The 25,977-nt window shown below is 46.6% G+C and overlaps 1 protein-coding gene across 4 annotated transcripts in view; it reads left to right on the forward strand.

Annotated features, from left to right (window-relative positions):
- lrp4 (low density lipoprotein receptor-related protein 4) overlaps positions 1–25,977 on the forward strand; it is a 109,611-nt gene that overhangs the window by 79,568 nt on the left and 4,066 nt on the right. For 2 of the 4 annotated variants that reach the window (XM_076733718.1, XM_076733741.1), the window contains 28 exons: positions 717–851; positions 1,784–1,909; positions 2,392–2,622; positions 3,827–3,983; positions 4,549–4,766; positions 10,684–10,860; positions 13,906–14,031; positions 14,653–14,861; positions 15,388–15,469; positions 15,573–15,678; positions 15,765–15,966; positions 16,070–16,259; positions 17,086–17,217; positions 17,808–17,948; positions 18,046–18,132; positions 18,216–18,387; positions 18,493–18,655; positions 18,813–19,038; positions 19,661–19,964; positions 20,363–20,581; positions 20,688–20,822; positions 21,212–21,320; positions 21,622–21,814; positions 22,802–22,915; positions 23,148–23,259; positions 23,775–23,836; positions 24,822–24,909; positions 25,031–25,172. In XM_076733718.1, coding sequence (XP_076589833.1) covers positions 717–851; positions 1,784–1,909; positions 2,392–2,622; positions 3,827–3,983; positions 4,549–4,766; positions 10,684–10,860; positions 13,906–14,031; positions 14,653–14,861; positions 15,388–15,469; positions 15,573–15,678; positions 15,765–15,966; positions 16,070–16,259; positions 17,086–17,217; positions 17,808–17,948; positions 18,046–18,132; positions 18,216–18,387; positions 18,493–18,655; positions 18,813–19,038; positions 19,661–19,964; positions 20,363–20,581; positions 20,688–20,822; positions 21,212–21,320; positions 21,622–21,814; positions 22,802–22,915; positions 23,148–23,259; positions 23,775–23,836; positions 24,822–24,909; positions 25,031–25,172 — 4,358 coding nt within the window. Of the gene's footprint in view, positions 1–716; positions 852–1,783; positions 1,910–2,391; positions 2,623–3,826; positions 3,984–4,548; positions 4,767–10,683; positions 10,861–13,905; positions 14,032–14,652; positions 14,862–15,387; positions 15,470–15,572; positions 15,679–15,764; positions 15,967–16,069; positions 16,260–17,085; positions 17,218–17,807; positions 17,949–18,045; positions 18,133–18,215; positions 18,388–18,492; positions 18,656–18,812; positions 19,039–19,660; positions 19,965–20,362; positions 20,582–20,687; positions 20,823–21,211; positions 21,321–21,621; positions 21,815–22,801; positions 22,916–23,147; positions 23,260–23,774; positions 23,837–24,821; positions 24,910–25,030; positions 25,173–25,388; positions 25,451–25,977 lie in introns of all 4 variants that reach the window. The other 2 variants (XM_076733733.1, XM_076733726.1) reach the window with 2 other exon arrangements.

A 25,977-nucleotide genomic window follows, 5' to 3' on the forward strand; every position in this document is an offset into this window, starting at 1 on the left:
TTTTCCTCAAAGCATCAAGTAGCACTAAAGCTGCCAAAACAGTGTCATGAAGACCGACCTGAGCATTAAACACAATGAAAGTTCATTCAGATTCATCGACTGTTGTCAGTAGGTGTCATTTGTTATTAATTTCACTTTAATTTCACATTTGACAGCTTGACATCAGCCGCTTTTTACCCTGTCAAATGCAGTGAGTGTTGGTACTGCATTGTTGCAAATAGCCTGTACTTACTGGGAAGTTTTCCGTGTTTGACTTATTACTGTGTTATTAATGCGCTCAGCAGTTTTTTATGCAATCTGTCAGGAGGTTGAAACAATAATAATAATTGGATGGATAATTGGAAATAAAAGGAGAGCTCATGCAGTGAATTGAAAGGATTCATGACTCGCTGCAGTAAATTTCTTTACGCTTCTATTTTTTGAAAAGTCAGAGAGTCACCAGATAACGTCAGGGTCCGTCTTGTGGGACATGAAAGTGAAAGATTTCGGCCTAATGGTGGCGCTAGAGGAAAGGTCAGGCTCTCACCAGAATCATTTGGCACCATCCAGCGTGCATCAGGAACAGTCTGCACTGGCTCTGTTGAGATTTCTTTGCCTGGACCTGAAACATGTCAGGGCTCCAGATGAGGCAGATCCTTCTTACAGCGTGCGGCTGCGTCCGCACTCAACCAGCAGGCTGTGTTCATGTTCCTGAAACGCTTCGCCGCTGCACACAGGTCCGCGCTCCAGCGAGGGCAACTGTAACCAGAATAACGGAGGCTGCTCCCAGAAGTGTCAGATGGTCAGAGGACTGGTCCAATGCACCTGTCACACTGGATACCGACTGATGGACGACGGCAGAGCCTGCCAGGGTACGACCGCGTGTGTGTGTGTGTGTGTGTGTGTGTGTGTGTGTGTGTGTGTGTGTGTGTCTGCGTGTGTGAGAGAGTGTGTGTGTGCACATCACAATGCATTGAAAGCGAGGGAGCAGGCTGGGGGTGTGAATGTTCATGACCTCTGCTGATTGGTCAGTTGCTTCTGTGTGTTAAGCGTGTGATAGCTTCACTGACCTCCTGAATGTGATTTTACTAGAAAAGGATTGTCTTTGTGCTGCTGAGCAACTCGTTTCCACCACTCGGGACTTTGTGTTCACAACTTTATGAGCTGGTTTTGGGGAGAAATGTATATTTATAACATGTAAGGAGGATAGGGAGCCATTTAATTTAGTGAGTGAACCTTGTATTGCCAAAGTAAAAGTTTAGATTGGACGTCAGGGTGAGTCTACGCCAAGATAAATTAGTCGGTGCAATAAGAAAAGTAAATAAAAAAACCAAACAGGTAGTATTTTCTTAGCAAAATATTTCAAAAGAACAAGTTGAAATAATGAAGTAGGGAAAGAAATCGACGTTTTGCTGCACCTCACACAGTTTGTGTTCACTCTTTGGACTGAGCTTTTCTTTATTCCAGCGGGATTTTCCTCAAAGTATGAACACATTTCCACGTAACTTCATGGAAAGTTGAGCTTGGGGCTGAGAACTTATTGATTAGGATTCGGTGTGGACCCGAAACTGGGATTTCTGCCGCCGTTTCTGTTGCCAGAAACTCGTGCAGACACAATAAAATCTACCTGACATTTGTTTCCAGACTGTACAGGTGTGTTTGCGAGGTCAACAAGTGAATTTGAAATTTAAGGGATGCAGCAGGATGTAGGATGTGTTCCTGAATCAGTTCTTCACCTAACGCTAACCCCTCACCATCTCTCCGTCCCTCCCCTCTCGTCCTCTGCCCCTGTGGTCCGTTCCAGATGTGGACGAGTGTGCTGAAGAAGGCTACTGCAGCCAGGGCTGTACCAACACGGAGGGGGGGTTCCAGTGCTGGTGCGTCCAGGGCTACGAGCTCCGACCCGACAAGCGCAGCTGCAAAGCTCTGGGTAAAAACACTGTACTGTATTTCAACCTTGACATGTGACCACGGAGAGTCTCCAAGGTTTGACCTCCAATAAAAACACGGTTGCATAGTGTTTATATTTGCTGCAGCAGTAACTGACTCCATTCCTCTGCCCCGGGGTCTTGGATTTAGAATGAGATTGGCTCATTCGGAGGGTCTGGACTAGATTTAGATATGCAGCGAAGGTAGAGTGCAGGCCTGGTACAGCAGCCCATCAATCTGCTGCAGACCAGAGTGAAACCCAGGTCAGGACTGTCTGTCAGGCAGCTGCCAGGACCCAGACCTTCGCCTCCAGTGAGATTAATGCTCGCCGTTATTAAAAGTGACCATCGCTCCTCACTCAAACTTTTTTGTCTCCCTCCACTTTTCTGTCCAACTTTCACTTCCCGCTTGGCCTCTTCGTGTTTTGCTTTCCACTTTAATTCACATCTTCTCCGTCCCCGTCGGTCTTCCATCCTCCTTCAGGTCCAGAGCCGGTGCTGCTGTTCGCCAATCGCATCGACATCCGTCAGGTTCTGCCGCACCGCTCCGAGTACACCCTGCTGCTCAACAACCTGGAGAACGCCATCGCCCTGGACTTCCACCACAGCCGCGAGCTGGTCTTCTGGTCCGACGTGACGCTGGACCGCATCATGAAGGCCAACCTCAACGGCTCCAACGTGGAGGAGGTCGTCTCCACCGGTCTGGAGAGCCCAGGTGGGTACGGCAGCCAATAAGACGCAGGTTCAAATGCGGGGCAACAGGCTCATTTATCATTTATCCAATTTATTCAAGTCTGCTGCTTTCTGCTCGCCGATACTTCTGCTCTCCCTCACTTCATCCATCACCTTGTTCATATGAGTTCAGCAATATGACATCAATACTGTTCAAACTCAAGTCTTTTTTTTTGCTTCCTGTTTCTCTTATTTTCAGTCACCTTGTGTTTTTCTTTCCTTCTCTTGCTTCTTGCGTTCTTTCTCTTGAGCTCTCTTTTCATTTTGGTCTGCTTCACCCTCTTTCTTACTGTGTTTTCTTTTCAGTATTTCTTGTCGTTGTTATTTTTTCTTTTCCTTTTATCTCTGTTTTGTTCCTTTTAGTTGCTCTTCCCGTCTTTCTCTCTCTCTCTCAGCTCAGTTCGATGAAGCAGTGGTTGTGGGAAATACATTTATTTGCTGTCTTGGCAACCAGGAGAGGTCACTGTGCCCTGTCAACAAATAGTCTGGCACACAAGCCCTGCAAAACCACAACACTTAGTGTTTGTCCAGATAAATAAACACTATAAATACCTAAATAATAAATACTATTTACAATTTCTTACAATTTCTTAGGATGACGTTTCTTTCTATTTTTTATTTAAAATTCTCACTCTTGTATATATACTGATGTTGTTTTTAATTCGTATGCACTTCTTATATTACTCTACCTGCTTTATTGATGCTGCTGTAATTTGGAATTTCCCCTCGCAGGACTAATAAAGGAATATTTAAATTGAAATTGAAAACCAAAGTGAAGTAATTAGTGAGTTTTAGAGGTGCTGGTAGGTGATTTTGTTACCTTTGGAGAGAGCCAGGCTAGCTGTTTCCCCCTGTTTCCAGTCTTCATGCTAAGCTACGCTAACATTCTAGCTGTAGCTTCATATTCACTGCACAGACATTAAAGTGGTATTGATGTACTGCTGTAACTCTCAGGATGAAAGCCAGTACACACACTTCCCAAAACTAGTAAAAGAAAGAAGTGAGTGTCTTTGCCTTTCTCTCGAACGTGTTTAGGGATCGATCGCTGAAACATTCAGAAAAATAACACGGAGTAAACAAACAACGAACAAAAAGACGTTAAGACATGAAAACATGATGTCATAGAACAGTTTACTGTAAAACAGGTTCATATTCAGACTAATTTAAACTGGTTTTCTCCCATTTAGGCGGACTGGCCATAGACTGGATCCATGATAAGTTGTACTGGACAGACTCGGGGACGTCCCGCATCGAGGTGGCCAACCTGGATGGGACGCACCGCAAGGTGCTGCTGTGGCAGAACATGGAGAAGCCCCGAGCCATCGCGTTGCACCCCATAGAGGGGTACGAGTCCAAATCCACACAAACTGTATAATTCACTGCAGATGGTTTCAGGTTTACACACACGCTCATATATACTGTATATATCCCCTCTGGATGCGTCCCAGTTGTAGTGTAGCAGCAGAGCAGGGATTAAAGTTTGGCAGCACAGCAGTGCCCACGGGCGAGCATCTGTGTGGAACAAGTATTTCATGAAAGTGTGTTTTCATCCCCAGTTTCTCATGCGGCAGTGACAGGAGAGACTTTCGGATGAAGCCCCAGAGAAATGTTAAGCTCCGAAACTCATTCAGCTTATTAGGTAGCTCATTTGCATGGGATAATTGAAAAATATCAAAAAAATAAAAGTAGCTCTTTCTTCCAAGGCCGGTCAGAACAGATGAGTGATGATGAGGAGGACGTGAACGTGGAGGACAGAGGAGACATTTTGTTATATCAGACATCTGGCGTGTCTTGAATGCTGACAGCAGTCGTGTTTACCTCTTGACTCTAGCAGACGCTGCTCAAACAGCTTCGCTCCAGCAGGTGTAAACAAGCTCACTGACCGCGGCTGTCCCGCTTCCCTCCTCAGGAAGATCTACTGGACGGACTGGGGCAACACGCCTCGCATCGAGTACGCCAACATGGACGGCTCCAACCGGCGGGTCATCGCAGACACGCACCTGTTCTGGCCCAATGGCCTCACCATCGACTACGCCGGCCGCCGCATGTACTGGGTGGATGCCAAGCACCATGTCATCGAGAGGGCCGACCTGGACGGACGCAACCGCAAGGCCGTCATCAGCCACGGTAAAGTCCTGCCTGCTGTCTGTCTCCTCTGGCTACGGTTGGGTATGAAGGACCAGTTCAAAAATAACACCAAACATATCTCAAACAAAGACATTTTGCAGTTTCCTTAGAGGAAGCTGCGGCTGCTTCACAATAAAAGCCCCGTGGCTGGCTGGTGGAAGCCTTTACTCGTGAAGTCAGACTATGAAATGTTGTGTTTGACATTAACAGAAACTTCACTGCAGATTTCATCACAGGTCCGAGCAGAAAGGATGAAATCTGTCACGAAGTTTTCTCGCTGCTAATGCAGATTATTCTGCACTTGGTTGAGATATTTAAGATGACACGGTCGGTTATGGAGACAGATCTTTAAGAAACGAAGGCAGTAAACGCTGAGTTTGTTTTCTGGGTGTATCGTTCAAAGCATACACCAAGCACACAGCTCATTCTCCCGTTCGCACAAAATGTTCACATAAATAACAAGATGTGTTGAGTTGGTTCAGGCGCTTTCAGTCTTTGATGCTCTTTTCATCGCCCGCCTTTGACCCGCACCTGATTGAGTTCTAGCACAGCGCAGGAGGTTTTCTTATCGCTAACGTCTCGATGAACATGAGGCTTTGTTAGTCGTGCATCCAGCAGCCAGAAGTATCCTGAAGTTGCTGACGTTTTTTTCATTAAAAGTTCTGAGTGAGCACAAGAGATGTGGTGTACGGAGATCTGGCTGCAGCTCAGATTCTCATTAATGACCTCACACACACACACACACGCACAAAGAAGCACACGCAGAGGATAGATATAGGATGCTGGTGCTACTTTATTATACCATGTGGAGTTAATCAATGACATATTTCCATTAAAGAGCCTATACATGTGCCTACCACTGAAATGCACACACACACACACACACACACACTGAAGCCCATAAATGACAACATAAAGCTGCGCATGCCTCTGTTTATGTTGTTGGTTCCTGCAGTGAAGCCTGGGCTTGTGCACTAAAATTGGGGATCTGGCATTTACAGATTGGAGCAGGCAGTGTTCTGATGTGTCTCAAACACTCAGTCTGGACTTTGTGTTGCAGTCAGGTTTATTTTTCGGGTTTTGTCCTGATACTTTGTTGTTTGCCGCTGCGTCGCCCTGATCGCTGCAGATTAGCGGGACATTAGCGGGACAAGAAACACTTGAAGGCAGTTTGTCAGCGGTCAGTTATTCAGATTAATGCAGATGACTGTGAGACATAGATTACAAATCATAAATGGAAGTTTTCAAAGTCAAGAAATCAGTTCACAGTGGTCACAAAAAGGCCGCGTGGATGATGAGTTTTGGAGCGATGACGTGTTCGAAATTGTGAAGTGTGAGCACGTTTCAGCAGAAAGTGAAAGAAAGAGTGGAGGCACATCAGTGACGAACAAGAGTGTTTAAGAGTGTGAAAAGAGAGAGGGACAGGGAAACGTGTGTGTGCGTGTGTGTGCGCGTGCGCGTGCGTGTGCGTGTGTGCGTGCGTGCGTGCGTGTGCGTGTGTGTGTGTGTGTGTGTGTGCGTGTGCGTGTGCGTGTGTGTGTGTGTGTGTGTGTGTGTGTGTGTGTGTGTGTGTGCGCGTGTGCGCCATCAGCCCTGTGAGCTCTCCTTAATGATGTGTGCTCTCAGGATAAAAGGCTGTAATTGGCCCTGTCCTTCCTCCACAGCCTCTGTTTGCTCAGACAACACACAGGACAAATGGGACGTGTGTGTGTGTGTGTGTGTGTGTGTGTGTGTGTGTGTGTGTGTGTGTGTGTGTGTGTGTGTGTGTGTGTGCATACTTACATTCAGAGCTGCTTTGCCCAGGAATGTTAACGAGTGTCTATCTCCCTACACCTATAGTCTTCTGTGTGTGTGTGTGTGTGTGTGTGTGTGTGTGTGTGTGTGTGTGTGTGACTGAGAGCACTAGCTGGATGTGTGCCAGCTCCTCTGTCACTGGAGCTGGACAGCAGATGGGTGTTATGGATAACGCCACTATCCAGTCTGCACACCTGTGCAGCTTGAGGTGGGGGACAGGAAGAGAAGGGTGTGTGTGTGTGTGTGTGTGTGTGTGTGTGTCTGTGTGTGTGTGTGTGTGTAGGCATGACGTGATCACTGACTACATCAACCTGAGGACAAGCGTTGTGTGCTGCAGTGATCTGTCTGCTGCATGACGATACACTGGACAATCAGTCCTGTGGTCAATAATGGCAATAGACTAATGAAACAGTGCCCCCTTGTGGACAACAGCTCAGCTCACACATCTTACCACAATATCTTCAATTTCACCAAGGAACAAGGTGTCGCCGAGCGCTGTAGTTAGTGTACTCGGCAGTGGGGTCATAAAATATAAAGTGCTGATCCTCTGGAGAGAAGACTTTATGGAAATTGACCAACTAGACTGAAGTTTCATGTGTGCAGAGCCAATCTTATTCCCAGAAGGTGACGCTCGAGGAAAGCTCAGGTCCAAAGTGGACGTGGTTCTTCCTCTGGAGAGCATGAATGCACTAAATTTCATGCCAGTCTACCCATATGTTTTGGCAGTTACATATACAAGTAATACCTTTGGCCTAATGGTGACTCACTGCAGTCATTAGGCTTCATCCTCTGAGGGTCATGAATATCCACAATGTGTAGGCAGTTCTCTGATACTACCACTAGGGGTCGCCAAGTCAGAACGTTAAAATTAGACATAGTGGCTTTTCGGCCTACACCAGCGGTACCCAAACCTTTGACACCATGGCATCCCTTCAGAGGAAATGTGTTGTCATCCATTAAGCCGTTTATCAAAGTATCGTTCAGTGTGATGAAACATGGAAAACAGCCAGTGAGACCTGCTGCATTTCTTCTTTTTTTTTGAATGCGGTGAATGTGGGAGTTATTCCAGTGTGACTCTCCTGTTGACAGACTTGTGTATATATATTTAAATTGTTATTTTTTATGCTCTTATTTTAGTAGATGTGTCATATTTTAGTAGATGTGTCATGCACCAATTTCACCAGAAAAAATTCCTCGTATGTGTAAAAGCATTCTTGGCAATAAAGCTTTTTCTGATTTCTGATTCTGATTCTGACATTCAGTGTTTGGAGAGTGTAAGATAGGCTGTGCAGAATAAAAGACATGACAAAGCTGAATCTGGCGTCACAGTGATTGTACGTGGTTGGCTGTATTGTAAAAAACATAAAAGAAGGAGACATGTTGAAGCTTTCCCCGCGTTGCCGTCCTTACTCTAAGCTGAGCAGTGTTCTGTCCAGCTGGAGGCGCCGGTGACCTGCAGATAGAGAGTGTGACAGATTCGGGCGAGGCGTGAAAGGACCGGGAGGTGCCACATGTAGATTAAAGGGGACATTACTGTGAAGGCTGGGTGGGACGTTTGATGCCCTGTCGGCCTGCAGCTGCTCCCTCCAGCTGTCCCGGAAAAAGAGGAGCGGGAGTGGGGGGCTGGGGGTGCAGGGACGACAAGAAAGAAGGTGACCGTATCAAAACCAGGCGCCTCGGAGCTGTCGATGACTCAGAGGAGGGAAGAGGGTGCACTGTTGGCTCCCTCATGGTAGGATAAGATCAGAAAACACACACACATCCAGCCAGTATCACCTCACACACACCTGGACCTCGTCTGAGGACTGGGGAAAATGTCTCCGTTTCAACTGTCTTGACTGATTCTTCAGCAAAAAAATCACATTTCCTCTGTAATAACGTATAAAACTACTTTGTATTTTTCATGTACTTTAAGAAAAGTCCCTCTGTGTCCGCTGCAAAGTGTATATATTTCATATTTCAAACAATAGGAGGCCACACTCAGGACACAATGCTAAGGTGCGAGTAGCAGGCAGATGTACTGTAATATAGAGGAGGAAGGAAACGCAGGGCTCATAATGACATCAGAGTCCATCTGCGCTTCGCCATGCAAGTAATTCAACTGAAATCTACATATCTACAACTCTCAAACACACCAGGAAACATCATCTATGATGTAACGCTTGTCTGAAAACCCACATGTAACCATGCAGGCAGGCAGTGTAGGTAAACTGTATGCAGCCAATAGAGAAAGTCTTTGTTCTGTGTGACCTCTCTTATCTATGATGCACGGTCAGTACCCTGAAAGCAGAGGTAACTTATGATGAAAATGCAAGCGGAACAAACAGCCAGCTCGTATAATGTTTCCCATGTCCTCCAAGACTTTATCTCCAAATCAGACATCCGCCTCTCGCAGCGTTTCAGGGTAACAGTCTGTGACATCCACCTTTCAAGAGAGGGGATGGAAGGAGTGCACCACAGCAGTTACACATGAAAGAACTGTGACCAAGACACGGACTAAGCAGAGTGTTTTACAGTTAAACAGTAGATCTGTCGAGGCTCTCTGCAGGACCAACTGTCGTCATTGTGTCTGCACAGTTCGTCTTTACAGTCTTTGTTCGTCTACACTAACATACGTGCATTCGCCCGGATCGTGTGGGCATGGAACAAACAGTTTGTCGCTCATGAAACGTTTCAGTTGATTAAAAAGCTAAAACTTTAGTCTCATTGAGCTAACACTCAGGCGCGCACACTCACACAATTACTCCGATCCTCGTGGCTCATTATTATTCTGGTCTCTCTCCAGTTTTAGCCATTTACCACTTGACATTTATGCTGTGCTGTAAAACACTGTCATTAAACGAGCTGCGCCAGCACGCTCGCCACACCGCCACCGCGGCTCTGTGCAGCAGCAGAAATCACTTTTTCCATCCATTTGGCACCCTCATCCAACCGGTTGTGCGACTGCTTCAGCGGGAGGAGGATTAAGCTGGAGAGAGGAAGGGAACGTTAATTTGCACGAGTGTGGAGGAGTCACCCTGAACAGATGTTCCCAATGGAGACGAATCTGCGAGGAGTTCCCTCTTACACGTGTTAGCATTTAGGCCACGGTTCCACCGATTTGGGCTGTGAACACTGAGACTGACGGTTTTCAGCACAAGTCAACAATTTGTTAGACAAAAGTAGCCTCAGACTCAAACCCTTGATGCAAATTTCTGATGGAGCCACTTTTTAAAGACTCGAGAATCTGCGTCCTGCTATAAGAGACAGGCTTTTACATGAGCACATTATTATCGGCCAACGTTCGAACAACAAATGGTTAAACGTGAAGCATTCTTCTCTTTAGTGTGGGTGGTGGCTGCCAGACAAAGCTATACTTTGATTATTGCTTATTTGCAAATAGAAATTTCTTTGTATATATTTATATATAGAAAACATTTGAAAACTATGTGTGTTTGAGAAGCATCCTGTTCTCAAGATGTGAAGCATCTTAATAAAATATAATAATCACAGATAGTTAGTACATTTCACTTGTTTCGCTCAAAAAAACCTCTTTAGACCATCAACAGGCACTAAAAGTCTTCAATTAAAGGGAAACTTCTACGACTGTTCTTGGATTAGAGCTCGCAAACTGTATACGCACCATTAAAAGCGGCCATATAAATGATTCAAATCAACAAAGCAAATAAAATTTTATTGCTGACCAAGGCCAGAACGGGCTGATATCAGTCCAGTATCAGTCTGACCCGGTTTAAGGCCTGTTTTCAATCTTGCTTTCAAATTCTGGACGGAAAAATCACATTAAATAAGGAAACCGATGGAGCGTCTCTGCTTTTGGCCACTCTGGCCTCAACTTAACCAGCTACAGGCCAATGAGAGGCAGAGTAATTGAAAGCAGCTCGAAATGGGGACGATATGACATCAGCCAAGCCCACAGTGCTGAATGGGAGCATGTTTAGAGAGCGCTGGTGGGACAAGCCAAGCACATTTGATCTCTCCGTCTTTCTGCGTTTGGACTTAAACGTCCATGTGAACTTCACTGAATCATTATATTTTTGCTCACTCTGTTGTAAAATGCCATTGCTGGTGTTACTGCTCACTTCATCAGCCTCTCTCAAACCTCTGACTCTCTCTCTCTCTGTAGGCCTGCCACACCCGTTTGCCATCACGGTGTTCGAGGACAGCCTCTACTGGACTGACTGGCACACCAAGAGCATCAACAGTGCGAATAAATTCACGGGCAAGAACCAGGAGATCATCCGCAACAAGCTGCACTTCCCCATGGACATCCACACCCTGCACCCCCAGAGGCAGCCTGCAGGTCGGTGCGCGGCCGTGTTTAAACGTTAGCTTTAAAGTTTGTGAAACATCCCTGAAACGTCCCAGGAATTAGTCCACACCTCGAGTGAGAGCAGCCAGTGCCCCCTGTGGGACAATCAGAGGACAGATGGGAGCTAAATGAAGTGGAAGGTGGAGGTGTAATGTTGGTGAAGGCCGGTTCATCACAGAACACGCTGCTCTGTGTGTTTTAATAAGTTTTATGAAAGGCTGCGTTGTTGTTGTTGTTGCTGTTGTTGTTCTTGTTGTTGTGAACATTCTGTATCTGCTTCTGTCATTGTTGTCAAATGACAGCAAGGTCAGGAAACAGCGACTCAGCAGCGTCACGATGGAGGAGTTCAGAACATTGATCTTGATAAACAGGACCAAGAAATGGATGAAGTCCACACTGATGATGTTAGATTTTGGCTGCCGCTGTCCTGTGAGAACCTTGTATCTGTAAAAAGTTTCATTCAGCTTGAGTTGAAGGCTAAAGAAAAGCGGCGTTCTCCATTCATGCGGCTTAGAGGCTCCTCACATGGCTGCGTGGTCCACATCCATCCACATCCCTTCAAATCTGCCTGTGATTGGTTGGGTTTTTCTCAGGTGAATTCTGGGCGAGAACAAAGAGCCGCCAAGCGTGCAGCCTGAAGCAGTAGAAAACGTTGTCATGCAGCAGGCAGGCGGACAAAATGCTGAACAACACATCAAACGAGCAGTCAGGGTGGAGAAAAGGGTGGAGAACCGGAAACTGCAAACCCAGAGGTGATGGAGTGATCCGGTGCGCTGGCGTTAGACCCTGCAGTGAACTGGCCGGTCGAGGTATTTTATCAGCATGACAGCAAAGACTTGTGTTCTTTACTAACAAACCGTGTTGAACTTGAGTTCTGGCCAAGAGAAAGTTTTGCTTATCATGCTGATAAAACAGTGTCGCGGTGCAGCGCTGATGTGGACTCTGGAGCTGCCTCTGTGCTGGCAGAGGGAGGTCAGGCTCATGTGTGAGTGGAACAGAGCCGAACTCACGCTGCGACCGTCAGAGGAGCAGAAGGCTCTGCAGTCCATGTGCACTTCAGCTGGTTTCGCAAATAGAACTCTTCAGTATTTATATCCAGTGTGAGATACATAAAGGATGTACTGCGTTCTCTCATGCTTCATAGTTAAAGGACTAGCTCGACGTATTTACTCTGTTCTCATGTCTGTCCACTAAATATGAAGGTGTATTACTGCATATGATTCAGGACTTTATACGTGAGAAACGTGTGAGTAAGCTGCTCTTCAACTTAAACAGATAATGGAAAATTTCCATTCCAGTTTTAAATTCCTTGGTGTCATCACTTCAAAAAAAAAAAAAAAAAAAAGCAAGTTATTGGAAAAACCTAACCTAAACATTTTCAGATTTGCTTGCAGAGACACCTGAAGCTGCAGCGGTTTATTTCCACGCTCACATACAACAAACTGTGGAACCACTCGGTCTCTTACCGCTGATGCCATAATAAAGCCTGTCCGATCTGTAAAAACAAGCTCTCCAGGCCCTGGAAAATAAACCTAAAAGCCACGACTGACACATTTCCTAGATGCGCTCTCCTTTGCTGGGAAGTCGTATTGAATTGCACAGTGTTTCTCCAATAAACAAAATTCTTAATGGATTAGCACATTTGCTACAACCATTTTTCAGAAAAACGTTGGCGAGAGATTAAGCAGATCAAGAGTAAGAGGGGACGCAGTTGTTCCCGAGGGGGAGAACATCTTCCGAGCAGACAGCCGGCTTTGGAACATCCTTTCATTAAAGATGATATAATGACTCTCATGTTCCTCAGCATCGACGCTCAGCTTGATCGAAAAGCACACAGACACTTTCCATGTCTGCTCTCGTGTTCGTGGCTTTTAGTCTGCTCATCAGGTCGCTTCCCTTCTGGTTTCACCTTCTTCTCCTGTAATATGATGTGATTTCATGTTGCCGTGTTTTTACCGCCTGTCTGCTTAGCGTTGTTCTGTATTAACTGCCTGCACTGTAAACGTCCTGCTTTGCGTGATGCTGCCTGACTCTTTGAGGCCTCGCATCCCGTTCAGCTGTTTGCTGTTTTACATTTTGTGGGTTTCATTGTGGTTCCAATGGCTAATTTAGCATCTGGCCGAGGCACAGCAGCTGAAGATGAGCCTTTTGGCTAACACGAGCATGTTTACAGCCACGTTGATCAATGTGCGTTGTCCCTGACAGTAAATGATGACATGAAAAGTGAAGAAGTTAAGCTCAGCGTAAAGCCTGATAACCTCGCTCCATCCGGAAGAAGAAGACTTCCTGCCAGCGTCTGTGAAGCTCACTCAACATGTTCTGCCTTGTTTGTTTAATTCTTACACAAACAGAAATGTCAAATCCACAAGTTGTGCTTTTGCATATAAATGCAGAACTGCAGAAAGTAAACAAGCATATTCCCAAATGTTGAGCTCTTCCTTTGAATGCATATATCTGAAAAGAAACGAAATGCCTCTTAAATCAGTTCAAAGGAAATTTCTTTATTTTTGGAGTTTTGCTGACTGCTCTCAGTCATTAAAACTTGTTCCTCACAGCATTATTTTGGAGACATCGGCCATGCGTGAAATTGTCCGTGGTCGATTGCATCACACCACACAAACCATTGAGAGCCTGGTCTCTTTCCCAGAGCGTCAAATAACGACGCTTTGTCGCGCCCTTCGGCACAACTTCAGCGTCTGTGTGAGATGCTTCAGGTTTTCAACCAACTCCACTGCAAACCCGCCAACAGCAGTATTAGACACTCAGAGCATAAAGAGCGAGAAAGCCAGCAGATGGAGGACGGCGGGTGGATGGATGGGTCAGACAAACATGACTTTGACGCAGGAGACTGGGCGTCGTGTCCCCTGAGAAACCAAGAGTGAATTTTCCTAAATTAATCAAGTAGTCATGGGGCCTAAACCTAACCACCAGTTTACAGCATCAGCGTGTTCGAAAGCTTCATGCTCCGACACTCTGGGAACGAGAACCGGTTGAAACCAAAATGCACTGAGCCGTTATTCTCTGTCTCTCCTGTAGGTGGCAGGAACCGCTGTGGCAGCAACAACGGGGGCTGCAGCCACCTGTGTCTCCCCAGCAACAAGACGTACACCTGCGCCTGTCCCACCGGCTTCAAGAAGGTGGACCACTACAACTGTGCCGACGGTGAGTGCCTCAGCGCCTGCAGCTGAGACGTGTCATGTGTGAGTGGATGTGCCATGTTTATTCATTAATGTTACGATAACTACAGTTACTGAATGCATTAAGATACAATTGAAGTAATTTCTTGATGTAGTTTTTAGTTTTTACTACAAGACATCCACAACCCACAGAACATTTTTGTAACTTTGGTCTGTCACCTTTGGTCTGTGCGGCTCATAGAGAGTCGGAGCTAAAGGAAAATCCACTGATTCAACAGTCAGTGTTTCAGCGTTAATTGAGAAAAGATAATCCGGTCACATGCATGTAATCTGCCTGACTGTGGGTTGTCAGAGGATGTGAAAATTTGACATGTGAAAGTTGAGTGCAGCTAACAAAATGGGCTGGTTACGTTCACCCTGTGACACTGGCCCACCCTGTGATCATGAAAACATTCTAAAACATTGTCTTATCATCATTCTGGATAACTGTGTGAGTTATGATTCATGTTATTGATCAGTCGCTTTGGTTGGATTCGCCCTCTCAGGGCTGCTCGTTGTCTGTGAGTTAGTGCTGTTTTGCTGTGTTCACTGTTGACCCCACTGTTAAACCTAGAAGACTGACAGAAGACCTTTGGTCTTTAATCAGGTCTTGACAAGTTCCTGCTTTTTGCCCGAAGGACGGACATCCGACGAGTCAGCTTCGATACAGAGGACATGTCCGATGATGTCATCCCTCTGGCTGATGTGCGCAACGCCGTGGCGCTGGACTGGGACGCCAAAGACGGCTACATCTACTGGACGGATGTCACCACCGACTCCATCAACAGAGCGCTGTGGAACGGCACCAAGCAGGAGGTCAGTGACGTGTGCAGTCTGAGCTCAGCTCAAATCCCACCGTCTCTCATCATCCGTCCCGGACTTATCAGAGAGCAGCAGCAGCAGCAGCAGCAGAGGACAGTAGGATTTAAGTCTGTGCAATACTGCCACCTGCTGGGGTCGATGTGACAGTGCAACAGCAATTCATGCTCTGTAGAGGATCGTGTCGGAGTGGAGCTCGGTTGCTCTGTGTCAGATTCAGCTCTCTGTGTCGTCCACAGCACAAAGTCGACCTGCAGAGGCCCAGAAACAACACACATAAGACCCCATAAACAAAAACACTCTGGTCATCAAGTCTAAAAAAAATGTAATAATAATGTGAGAAGTAATTATGTCTTAATATTTATCCTCCTGGTTCATCAGTGTCAGTGTCAGATGTCGTTGATGTCAGGTGTTATCTGTCTTTATTTTTAAGTGTGGATCTGAGCTCGTCGTAGGGCTCAGATGTTCCAGATATAACCTGAGGCTCAGAACATTCAGATCTCTGCTGTCCCTGTTTTTCCAGGTGGTGGTGGACACCAGTCTGGAGAGTCCAGCAGGTTTGGCCATTGACTGGGTGACCAGTAAGCTCTACTGGACCGATGCTGGTAAACGGCCCCATTTCACGTATTGTTGCATAAATCCATATTTCCGGTGTGTTATGTGCTGTCACCTGCTCTTGGACTTCATGTTGCGTCTTGGGTGTCTCAGGTACGGATCGCATCGAGGTTTCTAATGCCGATGGGAGCATGCGGACTGTCCTGATATGGGAGAACCTGGACCGGCCCAGGGACATCGTCGTCGACCCGATCGGAGGGTGAGATGATTAAAAAGGTTTAACGAGTGACGTGTAAAGCTGATCTTTGCATGGCGCTCTCATTCATTCGTTCACTTTATTCGTAGTTTCATGTACTGGACCGACTGGGGTGCCAACCCAAAGATCGAGCGTGCAGGGATGGACTCCTCCAGTCGCATCGTCATCATCTCATCCAATCTGACGTGGCCCAACGGGCTCGCCATTGACTACGAGACCAAACGCCTGTACTGGGCCGACGCCGGCATGAAGACTATTGAGTTTGGCAACTTTGATGGTTCTGACCGACAGGTGAAGGCTGTTCACGTTTATCCTCATAAAGCTGATGTTTTCACACTGCTGTTCTGTTCATTCAGCACCAAACTAAACTCTGTGCTCCTGTTTTTGCGAACAGGTGTTGATTGGCAGCCAGCTGCCCCACCCCTTTGGCCTGACCGTACATCAGGACAAGCTGTACTGGACAGACTGGCAATCCAAGAGCATCCAGAGCGCCGACAAGCTCACCGGCTTGGGCCGACACACGCTGGCCGAAAACCTGGAGAACCTCATGGACATTCACATGTTCCACCGGCTACGGGACACAGGTCGGTGGTAGATCACGGCTGAAGCGTGCATGTGCAGCGCAATCAGCAAGAAGTCCGGCGGTGACAGTGTTTTGTCTGGAATTGTTGCATCTGAAATGAAAGAAATAATGACTACAGTGCTTTAGTTCAGACCTTCATCATTTTAAATCAGTCAGTGCAGGAAGTCTCACCATTTTTAGTAGCGTGAAAAAAGGGAATCTAGGGTTCTGAAATACAGAGCGGCTGGCCCTGTTAGCATTAGCTTAGCTAATGAGAAAAGCAGCAGAGGGTTAAACAGTCAGATGTCTGGTTGTGCGTAGTAGAAGCACATCATGTTTATTTAGTATAGACCTCGAAGAAGCTCTAATTTAATTCATTCAACATTTCACTCACTTAAAAGTCATTATTTTACTTCAAATTCAGAGATATGAACTATATGAATGGAAATGGTGCCTTGTGTGCTTATGGACGACACTTAACTTGTCCTCTTGTTCAGTCCCTTGTGACCAAAGAAAAACAATCTTCTGTCTCTTTTTGCTGTTTTTTTGCCGCCTTTTCTCTGAGCTCAGATCCCGTGTCTCTGCTGACACTGGGAGGATTACAGGTAAGATGAACGCAGATCGCTGGTGAGAGGGCAGAGAGCCTCGGGGCTCATACCAAACTGAAACCTCACTGATCTCACTGATGTGTGGGCCCCTCCTGTGTCCCCCGAAGGGTTTTGCTCTCTGTATCTGCAAGTGTTGTGTGCTTCGAATCCTTCCATTCTCTTTCCGTTCCCTGCTTCTAAGATGACCTAGAAAGTAGGACGGTGGGTGAGCTGAGTCTGTTTGTGTGTCTCCATCTGTAGTGCAAAACCCGTGCTCGGTGAATAATGGAGGCTGCAGCCACCTCTGTCTTCTGGCTCCTGCTCCCAAAGCCTCCAGCTGTGCCTGTCCCACCGGCATCAACCTGCAGACGGATGGGAAGACGTGCACGCCTGGTACGAAACGACCTCTGTCTGCATTTCAGAAACATTTGACCCAGATATTTAAATGGAGGGAGCATCGCAGTTTCCATGTTGGACAAGATAAATGCCCAGAAATGTGCTCATAAACCACATATAGAAGAAGCTCATTATAACTTTATTAAGATTAAGATTTATTGTTGTCTTAGCATTCATGTTTACAGCTCAGATTCCCACATCTGATGTAACTCATTGACCTGTAAGCCTGCATTATACTGCAGAATGTGCATCACCAAAGGCATGATGGGAGAGGTAGTGCCAAAACTCAAAACACTTTCATTTCAAAAGAAAGTACAAAAAGAAAAACAATAGTTGGGATAAAATCCCAGAAAAATATATTTTTAAGCCTGTAAAACTGTGCAAAAACAGGTTCAAAGCGTTAATGCCAAAAGCTTTTGTCAGGAAGATAAAAGCACGTTAGCTCCCTTTGTATTCTGACCGGCTGGTGCTGTGGGTGCGTGTGTGTGCGTGTGTGTGTGTGTGTGTGTGTGTGTGTGTGTGTGTGTGTGCGTGCGTGCGTGCGTGCGTGCGTGCGTGCGTGCGTGCGTGCGTGTGTGTGTGTGCAGGGATGAGCAGCTTCCTGATCTTTGCGCGGAGGACAGACATCAGGATGGTTTCCTTGGATATCCCCTATTTCGCGGATGTGGTCCTGGCTGTGAATAGCTCCATGAAGAACACCATCGCCATCGGGGTCGACCCCAAAGAAGGTTCGCTCGTCTTCTCAAAGTTTTAATATGCCAGTTTTTTTTTTCAAAAAGACCTCTGATGTAGAATCCTTACGTGCGTATGTGGCGCCTCCCGCAGGAAAAGTGTATTGGTCGGACAGCACGCTGAAGAAAATCAGCAGAGCCAACATCAACGGAAAAGCGCACGAGGACATCATATCTACAGGTGAGGACGGTTTACCTGTGCGATGCTGTTTAACTCCACCCGGTCACGGCGTCTTGACTCCACGTGTGCGTCTCTCCACGCAGGACTGATGACTACCGATGGCCTGGCGGTGGACGCTGTCGGCAGGAAGATCTACTGGACGGACACGGGAACCAACCGCATCGAGGTGGCCAACCTGGACGGCTCCATGAGGAAAGTCCTCGTCTGGCAAAACCTGGACAGCCCTCGAGCCATCGCCCTCTACCATGAGATGGGGTGAGGCTGCTGAAGCTTTTTACTTCGCTGTTTTCTCACACAGTATCTCCATCCTACTTTTAGTCTCCTCACACTGTCTGATCTCTCTCCCTCTCACTTCTCCAGTTATTTATACTGGACAGACTGGGGGGAGCACGCTAAGCTGGAGCGCTCAGCGATGGATGGATCAGACCGCGTGGTCCTCATCAGTAACAACCTGGGCTGGCCCAACGGCCTGGCCATCGACATGGCCGGCTCACAGTTACTGTGGGCCGACGCTCACACCGAGGTCAGTAATGACGCCTGGTGATGTCACACGAAGTTTCACGTCACAAACAAATTGCGATGTGAAGGTGAACTGGCAAACTGCTAACTGTCTAAAATGTAAATGCATGACGAGAAAAACATTTCACGGCGGTAACCCCTGTCATCGCTCTCCCATCCAGCGGATCGAGTCGTCCGACCTGAACGGGCAGAATCGCCGCACCCTCGTGACTCCAGTCCAGCACCCGTATGGTTTAACCCTGCTGGGCTCCCACATCTACTGGACCGACTGGCAGAGCCGCAGCATCCAGCGAGCCGACAAGAACACCGGGACCAACACCATCACGGTGCGAGCCAACCTGCCGGGCCTGATGGACATCCAGGCCGTGGACAGGGACAGGCCACTGGGTGAGTCCAGGGACAGGAAGTGGATTTCTGTTCACTCAGCTTGAGCTTTGAGGCCACATACTCTGAGCAGAGCACCTGCGTTACAAACAGGCTGCTGATTCCTTTACTTCCTCGTCAGTATCTCAGGACCTGCTCTACACAGCGTGTTGTGTTTGTAGTTTGCAGGTTTCTCAGCTTCGTAATTCTGCTCAGTGACCTTTGTTTCACTCTCACTTTATTCATTTTTGTGGTTCCCCTGGATTGTATTCCTCCATGTCTGTTTTTGGTGTCCTCACATTATTCTGTTTTGGGCGGTGAACTCTTTAGATGTGGTTTAGCAGTAGAGGCCAACTCTTTCCGAGCTGATTCCACTGGGTTTGAAGCATTTAGGGCTTCGGGTGCCTGCTTTTATGTCCACGTGGCCAGTTTCATGTTTCTGGAGGAGCGTTCAACAGCTTTTCCTCAGCCGTCCAATCAGAAGAGCACATTTGCCTCTGACTAAAGAGAGCTGTTTGTCTCGTTGTCTTGTTGTTAGCTTCTGTTTTCAGTGTAGTTGCAGAAGCAGTGCGACACGTGTGAGGAAAGGCCGTCTGTGTTCCTGCTTTATGTGAAGCATCAGTCCTTCTGTCTCTGGCCCGTTCAGGTTTTAATAAGTGCGGCAGGAGGAACGGGGGCTGCACCCACCTGTGCCTGCCTCGTCCCAACGGCACGTCCTGCGCCTGTCCCACTGGCATCCTGCTCAAGGGAGACGGCAGGTCATGTGACGACTCGCCGGAGACGTTCCTGCTCTTCTCCAACCGCGTCAGCGTGCGCAGGATCTCCCTGGACACCAACGACCACACCGACGTGCACGTGCCGGTGCCCGAGCTGCACAACGTCATCTCGCTGGACTACGACAGCGTGGACGGGAAACTTTACTACACCGACGTCACCCTGGACGTTATCAGGTGTGAACACAAGCATGTCTACACGTAAACTCGCTCTTGCCATTTCTGCTTTAGCTTTCATTACATTCATTTTCTCATTATTGTGTTTATCAAGGTCAGTCGTTGGCTGTCATCTGGAGATACTTTAAAAATACAGTAGATGATGGAAAGAAAGGCAGATTCTGGATGATGTTTGCCTTTGTGTTATTGTTGATAGTCAGTCTTTTTTCTTTTTATAGAGAAAGAAAAAAGACTTTGAATCCCACTTTGACAAATTATTTCCTTCAAAAAAGTGAAAAATTAAAAATGTTACTTATACCAAAATAACTGAAAAGTTATCTGACATTAAGATAGAGCAGAACAAAAACAATGGTTACCATATCGTGTCATATGTCAACCACCCTGACTTTGTTGTTCAGGCGTTCGAACCTGGACGGCAGTGGCATGGAGACGGTGATCAGCCAGGGCCTGAAGACCACAGACGGACTGGCTGTAGACTGGGTGTCCAGGAACATGTACTGGACCGACACTGGGCGCAACACCATCGAGGTAGCCCGCCTGGACGGAACGAGCCGCAAAGTCCTGGTCAACAACAGTCTGGATGAACCGCGAGCCATCGCTGTGTTCCCGAGCAAAGGGTGAGAGCGGAGCAGAGGGGGCTTTAGGGTCACACAGATGCAGGTATTTTTTTGGTTTATCAGTACGATCGAAAGTTTCCTCACCAGTTTAGCCTCGTCTCTGCAGGTTCCTGTTCTGGACTGACTGGGGTCACATTGCAAAGATTGAGCGATCTCACCTGGACGGCTCGGACCGGAAGGTTCTGATCAACACCGATCTGGGCTGGCCCAACGGCCTCACTCTGGACTATGACACTCGCAGGTGAGACAGCAAAGCGTGTCTGAGGAAGGACAGTAAAGCACCATATAAATACAGAAAAGTACAAGATATGGATACCCTAAATATTTGCAATATTATGTAATTCAGTACAACACGTATGACCTAAAGATGACAATGTTTATTGCAGAGTTGCACTGGAAGGCATCAGTTTGTCCTTATGTTATCATGTAAACATGCCTCTGTGAACATGTTCCCATGCTAGCGTTAACATATAGCATGCTAATGTATGTGCAGGCAGTGTTAAAGCTAAATGTTAAATGCTGGCATCAGTGTGAATGTTGCGTGCTACATGCCATTCACTCACATGCTAACGTAGCTTAGCTGTACTTGCAGCTTAAAGACGTGTGTTTTTGAATCGTGCCGTCCTGCAGGATCTTCTGGGTGGACGCCCACTTGGACAGAATCGAGAGCTCGGACCTGAACGGGAAACTGCGTCAGATCCTCGTCAGCCCGGTGTCCCACCCGTTCGCCCTCACGCAGGTACCCCCCCTCACCCCTCCTCACCTTCAGCTTTCAATCACTGGGCTGACCCTTCCTCCTGGCTGCCTCCTCCACTCACCTGCTCTCTTTCACTCATTGGTTCACCGTGTGGCTCTCGCTGGTCGTCTCTCCGTCCTCCAACTCATGCTGAACTCATTCGACTTAACCATTTCTTCTTCTTCCCTTCCACTCTGACCCTCATTTTTCTTCCTCCTCTCTCCCTTCCCTTTCTTCCTCCCATACCCCTGCTCCTTGTCTGTGTTTTTCCCCTCTCCTCTCTTCTTCTCCCTCGTTTCCCCAGTTGAAGCCGGTGTCCTCCCCTCTAACTCCTTTCTCCCGACTCTCGCAGCAAGACCGCTGGATCTACTGGACAGACTGGCAGACTAAGTCCATCCAACGGGTGGACAAGCACACCGGCCGGAACAAGGAAACCGTGCTGGCCAACGTGGAGGGCCTCATGGACATTATAGTGGTGTCGCCTCACAGACAGACAGGTGAGGAGGCTTTTCTTCTGACGCCGCCAGCTGACACAGAGACAGCAGAGACCTCACTGTGTGAATCAGCGCTTCCTGTGAGGACACTGATGCACAAAGTGTTGAACCAGCGGAGACTGATGTGAATGTGTGAGCTTGGAATATATAAGGCAGTGAACGTAGGGGCAGAGGAGATCAGTTTGGTGTTCAGTTTGTTGTTTTTCATTAGAAAAACATCATTTTGAAGATGTAATTAAACTGCCATTTGACGCAGGAATTTATACTAATTTGATCTAAAATAGTCAATATGAGTCACTCGTAGCTGTTTGATTACATGTTAGCTGGATATTTTCATGACAACACTGCAGACTGCAGCCCCCAAGAAGAAGAAATCTGAACAAAAATGAAGCTGAAAATGTTCATGGTCGGAGCTTCCTACGCTCAGATTGAGTTTGTGTGAGGTTCTCTTTGGATAGGGACACCTGTAACTCGTAGCATCGTCATGTTAAACAAACACCAGCATCCCACCTTTTATAGTGCTTTTCCATCAATAGGCATCTTCCACTTGGTCATGTAGTCTAGAGAGATTTATATAAAGTTCAAAAAGAGAGTCTTGGAGTTTTCTTGTGTGGAGGAAATTAACCTCATCGGATTTGTTTCTGTTGTTACGTCCCTGTGCACCGTGTGAGAACAAAGCAACACTTTTAATTAGCAGTCACATGGATTTACAAGAAGCTTGTTAATTGGACAGAAGCTCGTTAGTAACCTTTAACATTCAGTAACCTTTTTTGCTGCAGGGATTGTCAAAAGAAATCTGATCCCAGTGGCCGTGACGTTAATTAATTGAACGTGATGGATTTGTTCGAGCATCTTTTCTGTAAATTGTTAAGTAGAGAAAGAACGTTCAGAATTCAGATCTCATCATTCTGACCAGATCAGTAAACGCTTTCAAATAAACCTCTCAGACTGTTCGGTGCCACTTGTCAGTACTCCTCTCCTCTCATTCAGGTACCAACCTCTGTGGGGTGAATAATGGCGGCTGCACTCACCTCTGCTTCGCCAAGACCAACAGCTTTGTGTGCGCCTGCCCTGATGAGCCAGATGGGCGACCCTGCTCCACCAGTGAGTGTTTGTGCAGTGTTCACCGGATTTTTTAATGTTGGACCAAACGGGACCTTGCCAGCAAGTTTTAGCCCTAATCCCATATTCTTAGCTGCTAAGAAGTTTTCATAGCAGGATTATCCCAGCCACAGTTATCCCAGGCTAAAGGAAATACAGTGTGAAAACATATCTTAAATCACCAAAACGTGAACTAAACCAGAAGTTCAGGCTCTGATCTGCATGTATTTAACAGTTTCAGGTTACGTCCCCACCGCTCCTGCCAGAGGAACCAGCAGCACTCCCGTCCCCAACAAGATCCCCAAAGCTCCAACAGAGACTCCACACCGAGGACCCTCAGTGGTGAAGTACGTCTGCTTCTCCACTGGAGTAGTTTCTTAACAGGACGTGATTCATCACTCTACCTGCTCCAAAATGTTAAACACATGTCAGAGTGCTGTCACTTATCCCACTGGGAAAACACACCTGTGGCATCGCTGCTACGTCAAACGCAGCTTTTGTTTTTCAATCTGTGTCTATTAGCAGCACGTTACAGCACAAGATGCTGCCGGGTTTTCAACTGAGTTCACCTCAATTAAAGAGGTGCTCTATAAGAAAGAGCAGTGATTGGAAAAATGAACATGAATAAGCATGAACAAGCATGTTCATTTTGCTCAAAAGAAAAAAAACTGTGAGTGCTCTCAAGCCTTTTATGAACTGAAAGGTTGGAGGGTTTTCTCATCCCATAGAAGAGTATTATGTAATTGTTCATCAGGAAACACAATGAGGCTTTGAACCAGCAGTAATACTACACAACCTCTTCCCAAAGACCCTGGAAAAAACTGCAAGTCCCATTCTCTGAGATTCTGTCTTATTGTTGCAGCTGCACTGACAAGAACCTGAACGAGGAAGGCTGCTTGAGCAACGTGGTGACGGCTCCTCATGGTAAGCACTCGACAGACTCCTCTCCTCGGCCGTTTGCACATCACGTGTGCTCTGAAAGGAACAAACGTTCAGCTCTGCAGCGAAGCAACGCAGTGCTTTCATCCATGAGATGAGTCCAGCATGAGTTTAGCCTAGCTTAGCTCAAAGACTGGAAGTAGGGGGAAACTGCTAGCGTAGCTGTATGGAAAGTGTGAAAGAACACCTTGCAACAGCCTCTTATTCACACCTTGTATCTTGTTTGTTTGGCAGCTAGGTAAAAGTTGGTTGTGCCTGTTTGTATCTAGCTTGTTAGCTAACATGATAACAGCTTTTGAGTTGTAAGAGCGTGTATTTTCCAAGTTTCCCCCGCTTCCATTTTAGCTTTGCTAATGCCACAGTAACTTTGTGTGGGAGTGACAGTAATTACCAGTTTCCAACTTGTGAATAGCGTTCACATCAACCACCGAGCAATTACGACTGGGAAACTGCCCTGATATATCTGCACAAATGATACGGAAGTGTCTGAAAAAGGAAACAAATATGGATGCTGAAGCCAACCAAAGTCTGTCTTTAAAGTGACAAAATACAAATGAAATGAGGTAATAACAATGCTAATGCTAATAATAAAACATGCAAACTCAACAGATAAATTAAAACAACAACTCAATAAAAGCTGTTTTGAAGTGTTTATGGTGATATACGTACAAGATGCACAGTATTTTTAACCCTCACAGGAGCAGCTCTGCAGTCACACAGCTGTCACTCAAAGTTTGAGTTCTTTCAGTGTTAACGTAGCAGGAGAAACGCAATCAGACCTGCAACTGCGTCTTGAGTTTGAGATGATGTGAACGCTGACAGGCTGTAAATAAGGGAGTCTTTCCCACAACTACCCTCCGTCCCTGCGACGGGTGAAGCTAAGCTAAGCTAAACGCATTAAGATCTGTCTCATGTTGTGTTGAGCAAAGCCACCAGGGTTAGTCACTGATATCTGTGTCATCTGTTGAAGGAGAAGGACTTCATATCAGCTATGTGATTGGTGGAGTTCTGACCGTCCTGGCAATCCTGATCCTCATTGCTGCTTTGATTATTTACAGGTCAGTCCTCTGTTTCTTCATTTTCTTTGTCCCATATCCTGAACAGAGGGCGTCGTGACGTCGGCTACGCTGCACATAGTTCACATTATAAGCCACGAACTGTTTTCTTCCTGTTTGACAGACATAAGAAGTCAAAGTTTGCTGACCCGGGAGTGAGCAACCTGACCTACAGTAACCCCTCGTACCGGACGTCCACACAGGAAGTGAAGATCGAGGCGTCGCAGAAGCCTCCAATATACAACCAGCTTCGATATAAGAAAGAGGTAACGGACAGTGTGGACGCCGCGGTGAAAACGGGGGATGTATTTTTTTGCTTAACAGATGAATGGATTTAAGGTGAATCCATGAATGATCACAGACTGTGTAGGTGTAGGTGTCTCTGGCCAGATTGATTGTGTTGAACTGTTTTAACATGTGACGCGAGCAGGTGACAGACATCAGCACTCACCTTTTCTCCCCCCTCTCTCTCCTCACTGCAGCTCTCTCATCCCTACAACTCCCTCTCCCCCTTTATCTTTTGACCCACTTGTCCCGTGGAGAGGTAGTTACACAGCATGAAGGAGTTGTGTCCTTTCCAGCTCTGTTTTCTCTCACTTGTCCTCTGCTATTTTCCTTCATTTCTTCTGTCTTTTTGCTGCATGCAACCTGCTTTCCAAAAATGAATAATTTCTCTCTTTGGTGCAGTTTCAGAGCTCTGTGATCAATGGCATGTCAATGTTGATGCTACTTATCAGGATTTTTCGTGAAACTGACATTTCAGCAAGCCGGGAATCTAAATTTATGCACAGATTTTCATTCAACCTTTATTTTATCTCGAACCTACACTGAGGTCAACACCTCACTGACAATATGGCCGATTGCATTAAAGGTGCTGCATCTCTCAGCCTTGAAATCACTATTAAGAACTAAGAGAACGGTGCTGACATTGATAGCCTCTATGTCAGAACTGTGATGTAATAGATAACATTTCTTCAACTCAAGACTACATTTCCCATAAACCCACCAGCTCCCACTGCCAGTAAGACCTTGGTATTTGTCAAAAGAGAGAAAATAATTATAGAAGTTAAG

Source organism: Chaetodon auriga, chromosome 1, assembly GCF_051107435.1.
Source record: "Chaetodon auriga isolate fChaAug3 chromosome 1, fChaAug3.hap1, whole genome shotgun sequence".
Classification (NCBI taxonomy): Eukaryota; Metazoa; Chordata; class Actinopteri; order Chaetodontiformes; family Chaetodontidae; genus Chaetodon; species Chaetodon auriga.